General features: G+C 31.8%; 1 protein-coding gene across 3 annotated transcripts in view; it reads right to left on the bottom strand.

Moving 5' to 3' along the window:
* MPP5 (membrane protein, palmitoylated 5 (MAGUK p55 subfamily member 5)) overlaps positions 1–6,000 on the bottom strand; it is a 75,819-nt gene that overhangs the window by 45,830 nt on the left and 23,989 nt on the right. For all 3 annotated transcript variants that reach the window (XM_005877915.2, XM_005877916.2, XM_014549119.1), the window contains 4 exons: positions 4,376–4,453; positions 3,229–3,375; positions 1,893–2,054; positions 337–414 (listed from right to left, as the gene is read on the bottom strand). In XM_005877915.2, coding sequence (XP_005877977.1) covers positions 337–414; positions 1,893–2,054; positions 3,229–3,375; positions 4,376–4,453 — 465 coding nt within the window. The remainder of the gene's footprint in view (positions 1–336; positions 415–1,892; positions 2,055–3,228; positions 3,376–4,375; positions 4,454–6,000) is intronic.

Genomic DNA, 6,000 nt, shown 5'->3' with positions numbered 1-6,000 from the left:
ATAATAATGGAACCATTAATTCATTGATATAACAAATGTATCACTCTGGTACAGGACGATGATAGTGGGGGAGATTATGCATATTGGATAAGAGGTGAACTCTGAGTAATAATGGAACCATTAATTCATTGATATAACAAATGTATCACTCTGGTACAGGACGATGATAGTGGGGGAGATTATGCATATGTGTGGATAAGAGGTATGTGAAATTGAACTTTTTGCTGCATTTTGCTATGAACCTAAAACTACTCTAAAAATTAAACTTTATTAATCTAGAAAAAAGTAAACAGTAGCCATCAGACAATAAATAATGAACAAAAAAAAATCACTTACTACAGTTTCCTTGGCAGGAGGAGGCTTGATCTGTTGACTGGGGATCAGAACAAATGTCAAAGTACCATGCATATCAGACTGTAATAGAGAGATTAGGTAATTCTTAAAATCCATATTTATGAAAATCATTTCATGATCTTATGATCAATATTCCCTACAGTGGACTATTCTGGAACCCCTAGGAGACTTAAAAAAAAATCAGTAAAGATGAATCCCATTTTGTCAGGAAGCACAAATTATGCCTTTCATAGACTCCATTATAGTAGAGCTAGCCAGTAATAAGGCATTCTGTAATTCTGGCACACTGGGCAAAGGCATTTAGAGTATAAGTCTTGGGTTTTGATCTTCTACTTAGTGTAAGTTTAGGAAGATTCCACAGTGAAAGGTTGGACATACCAAAGTGCTATAATAATTCTGGGTTACCTACTCTGATATACATAAATTTTAATACAGTAGAAACTGAAATAGTAATTGTGACTAGGATAAGAGAAGTGATACAAATATTCTCACTTCCCAGGTGCATTGTCTCTGTCATCCATTCTATTTTTAATTTTATAGTCTTACTGCTAGGTTCACTATTATTTCCCAGTACACCACTAACTATTGTTCAGATACCTCCAGTTTAGACAATAAAACAATAATCATAATTTCTGGTCCTGAGATAGCAGGAAGCAGTGCTCAACCCAGAGATAGCAGCCAATAAGACAAAGGCTAAAAACAATGATCACTTGCACTTTGCTCTCCCAAAGCAATAAATGGGGTTCAGTGAAAATAAGGACATAAGGATGTTTTCTAGATTTGTCAACAGACATCAGCAGATAGGAGAGACTCTATTGTAACAATTGATGTTAAGTCAGTAAGAATATAAATCTGGTTTGTGGGGATATATGCAGTGATCAGAAATTGCTCTCAAAAGCTGTCTATAAACGGCTTCCTGATTATACAAGCACTCTCTAATAGAACTTTTTATGATCATATAAATATTCTATATCTATACCATAATATGAGAGCCATTAGCTACATACTGTTCTTATCTAGAATACAGTTGTTAGGAATGAGAAACTCAATTTTAATTATTACTTAATTTAAATCGAAATAGCTAGCACATGTAACTATTGGACAATGTAGATGTATACCACTGCTATTACCTAACATTACTAAGAAAATAACAATTAATTGTAGATCATAAACAAAATGAATATAAGTATCATGAGGGCATGGACTTTGTTTTGTTACTGTTTCTCTAGCAGCTGGCCCATAGTAGGCACTTAAATAAATATATGTTGAATGAATTAATGAGATATATAGTGACTTCAGAGGTAAATAAAATATACCTGATATTAACAAAGCTCAAAATAAAGAAAATATCAGTAGTACCAATGCCAAAATAAAACTCTACTAATAAATATTGTAAAAATATGTGAAAATTAGGCTAGAAATTATCTAGTCCTCTTAGCAATTATTTTTAAAATACTGTAAAATGTTTTATTCTGAAGTCTAATAACAAAAAATCCAACTTTCAAGAACCTACCAAATACTCGTCTGTGTCAACTTACCAACAAGTCAAAAACCTCATTTACATCTTTTCCCCGAATTTCAATGCCATTAATCTCCAGAACTTCATCTCCTTCATGTAAAAGACCACTTTTCTCTGCAGCACCCCCTTTTACTATCCGACTAATGATGACAGAATCCATTTCGTTACGAACTGTAGCACCCTAAAAAATTCAACATCCAATTTTAAAATAAAAATGCAACTTTTTGGTTAAAGATTTCTTCATTTTTTTAATTCTTATTTTTTTCTATTCAATAATACTACCCTTCAGTTATCTTGAGGAAGAAATTGACTTACAAAGCTAGAGTAATCAAGATAATTGGGTTACTATTTAGGTGACCATTTTCCTTACATTTTCTGCTGCAGAAACATTGCATTCATTACAATTCTAAAAATCAAGCAGGCTTTTGAAGCATACAACAGAAAAATGCACTTGCTTAAAAACCACCTGAAGACTTGTTCTCTATATGTTGGATTCTATTCAAAATGGTTATACTATATTTAGGTGTAATTCGAGAACATGACATATCTATAAAAGTTCTTTTTTAAAATTTAAAATATGATGGGGAATGAAAACTACTCTGGTTGATTATACAAATGTTAAATATTATAGCTACATCCAATTCACATTAAAATATATTAAACATTAATATTACACAAATGAGAAACACAATTAAACATACACATTCAAAAATGGAAATATAAAATACAGAAAAGAGCTTTAAAGTAGATAGAGTTTATAAGATTTTTACCCTAAATTTTCCCAATTTTTTTTTCTAGTGGGGAAAAAAACTAAGTTACATAAACTGCCCATAAAATACGGTCTGTATTTATGTATCCCACTATTTAAAACACAATTTGAGAACAGGATTCAAGAAAATCCTTGAAAATAAAGGAAAGAAAATTAAGGCAATAATAGCAGACTAAGAAGAGATTGAAAAAAGTTTTACCTGAAAAAACTATAAAACAAATATTAACATTAATAAATACATACTTCTAAGTATATGTGAAGTATATATAAGTAATTATGTGTCAACAGATTTTAATTGAATTAAAAGATCAGATTTTTTTAAAATTAGGAGAACAATAAAGCAGGTTACTTATCCCTTTGTTCCTCAACAATTATTTCACAAGCTACTATTTTCATCAAATTAGGTGTGAGAAAGATGAATACATTTTTCTCTGAAAAAGGAGTATGAGAAAGAACATAAAATAATTTCAACAAATTTATCTCAAAAGAGAAAAACTACCAGAAACATAAAGGGGTCTTTAACTGTCTGCTATACAAAAGATCCCTGGGTAGAAAGGATCTCAGATCAGATACATGGAATACTTACCAATGGAATATCTCGAGCCTTTTCTATACGAACTATTTTTACAGTTTCTCCTCCGTACTGGCCAACGCTTTCATAAACTCTCTCAACTGTAATGGGCTCTAGCTGCATTTCCTGCTCAGCAACCTTATCATGGGCCAGTAAAAGTGCCTGTTTCAAAAAAAAATCCATAGCATTAAAAAATCCATAGTATTCTGATCATTAAACCTTTAAAATAAATACTATAATTAATGATATATTCAGATTTGTTTCCAAACCTTCCAATGAGGTACAAATGCAACCTTGTATCTTTCAAGCTAATAACAATTAAAGATGTGTTAGGGTCCTGGTCGGTTTGGCTCAGTGGATAGAGCGTAAGCCTGTGGACCAAAGGGTCCCGGGTTCGATTCCGGTCAAGGGCACATAACTTGGTTGCAGGCTGCTTCCCGGCCTGGGCCCTGGTCAGGGCTCCTGCAGGAGGCAACGGTACAAATGCAACCTTGTATCTTTCAAGCTAATAACAATTAAAGATGTGTTAGGGTCCTGGTCGGTTTGGCTCAGTGGATAGAGCGTAAGCCTGTGGACCAAAGGGTCCCGGGTTCGATTCCGGTCAAGGGCACATAACTTGGTTGCAGGCTGCTTCCCGGCCTGGGCCCTGGTCAGGGCTCCTGCAGGAGGCAACCAATCGATGTGTTTCTCTCACATCGATGTTTCTCTCTGTCTTTCCCTCTCTCTTCCACTCTCCCTGAAAATCAATGGAAAAATATCCTCGGGTGAGGATTAACAACAACAGCAAAAGTAATAATAAAAAGATATGTTAGGTATAGCAGGCATACTCTGGGATAGGTTCTGAAAGTCTGAAGTGCTTATTATACTGCAAAAACACAAAGTCAATTCAAAGGCCCAAAACCATAGATAATTTAAGTTTATGGGGGGGAAAAACAAAATAGGGAAGAAATTTTTTTGAAGAATAATAAGTTGTTTCAAAACTAATGTTAATTTTAAATATGAAAATATATAATCCAACAATAATTATTTCATAGTGGGAGTTGTAAATAACTAAACAGCCTATCGATAATATTTGAAGTCTCTTCTAGCCCTAAAGGACTGATTCAGAGAGACTTGGAAGTTGGAAAAACCACATATCCATAATGCTCTGTACATTTTCTACCTGAACATGTGGAGCATTCAGCAAAGCAGTTAATTCTTGTCCTTCCTTCTGGTGGATTGACTTCAAAACAATTTGTACCTAAGGAACAAAAAGAAAGATGAATTCTTCCTAGGGTACAGAAAATATCACCAGCACCTATACATGTATTTTTAAAAAGATACAATTTAAAGTCGTAAAAAATTACTTATAATTTTCGGGGGAAAAAAAGGAGAAACATGTAATACTCTTTGTAATAATTTAAGCAATAAAAATATATATTTAAAAAAAAAAAAAAAAGAAAGGCACTAAAAAGAGTTATTAGAAAAAAATTATTTTTTCTCAGTTTTCAATCTTGTTCTCATGGTTAACAATAACATTCTTTATTTAAAAAGACAACACTAGATAGGATTTTGGTATTTATGCTACGAATGAACTATTTTCTTCTTGTAAGTTTCTCCTAACATACTATAAAACAGATTAATAATTACATAGGGGAAGAAAAACTAAGTTATCTTGATATTTTATAGTTTTTAATCATGTTTATGCAACTATATTTTAAATCACAGATGACACTTTCAAGAGTTACAGACTAACAAGATCAATTTATATAAGAGTAATGCAGCAATCACCATATTATAGTGAATTACATTTAAAAAATTCCCACTGTGAAGCAGTTCTTAAATTCCTAGGGTAAACTCCATTTGACTATGATGAATTTTTTAGTCTTTGTTTCCTCATCTGTAGAATGACAGCTACCATTTAAAGGGTCTCAAAAGATGGAGATAATCCATATAAACTAAGCACATAATAAAGTATTACTTAATGTATTTTGATATGTGAGTTATTGATATTTTAAGGTTTCTACATTAATATTCATAAACTGGATTGGCCTCTACTTGGTGAGTGTGGTCAACGTACAGTGATTTATAAAACTGTCTAGGTCATTACTATCTAGGGTCATTATATCCTAGTACATATAATGAATTGGAAAATAGTCTATGTTTATGTGTCAAAAAAATTTATTTAACATTAGAATTATATGCTACTGAATGTTTTGATAGATCTTGTACATAAAATCATCCAGGCCTGGTAGATATTTTTGGGGGTGGATTTCTGATTTTCAATTTTATCTATAGCTACTGGTCTACTTTTTTTGGCTATCTTTTCTTACATCACTTTTGACAATTTATATTTTTTTAGAAAACCACCCATCTGATAGCTCTTCCACATTTAGTAAGAAAACTGTATTATACTATAGTTTTTAATCTTCTGTGTCTGTATTCATGCTCCTTTATTCATTCCTAATGTTACTGATATATTTTTCTTCATCTAACTTATCAAAGGTTTCTCCATTTTTTTGTAATTTTCAAAAAACCAGCTTCTAATGTTCAATCTATTGTTCTTTCCACTGAAATAATTCAATTTCTTTCTTCTGCTTTAGTTTATTTTTTAATCTTTAATAACTTAAGCTGTTATGTTCAGTTCATTTATTTCCATTTTTTCTTCTATAATAAATATTTATAGGTACAAACTTTGCTCTGTGGATTACTTTCCCCCAAAGATTATACTATGTATATTCTCATTATCAATGCCTCTTTCTTTCCTTTTCTATTCCCAAATCTCTATTACACATAAAAAAGTAATTT

This window comes from Myotis brandtii, unplaced genomic scaffold, assembly GCF_000412655.1.
Source record: "Myotis brandtii unplaced genomic scaffold, ASM41265v1 scaffold536, whole genome shotgun sequence".
Classification (NCBI taxonomy): domain Eukaryota; kingdom Metazoa; phylum Chordata; class Mammalia; order Chiroptera; family Vespertilionidae; genus Myotis; species Myotis brandtii.
Note: the sequence above shows the minus strand (reverse complement) of the source record. Positions and strands in the feature narration are given on the sequence as shown.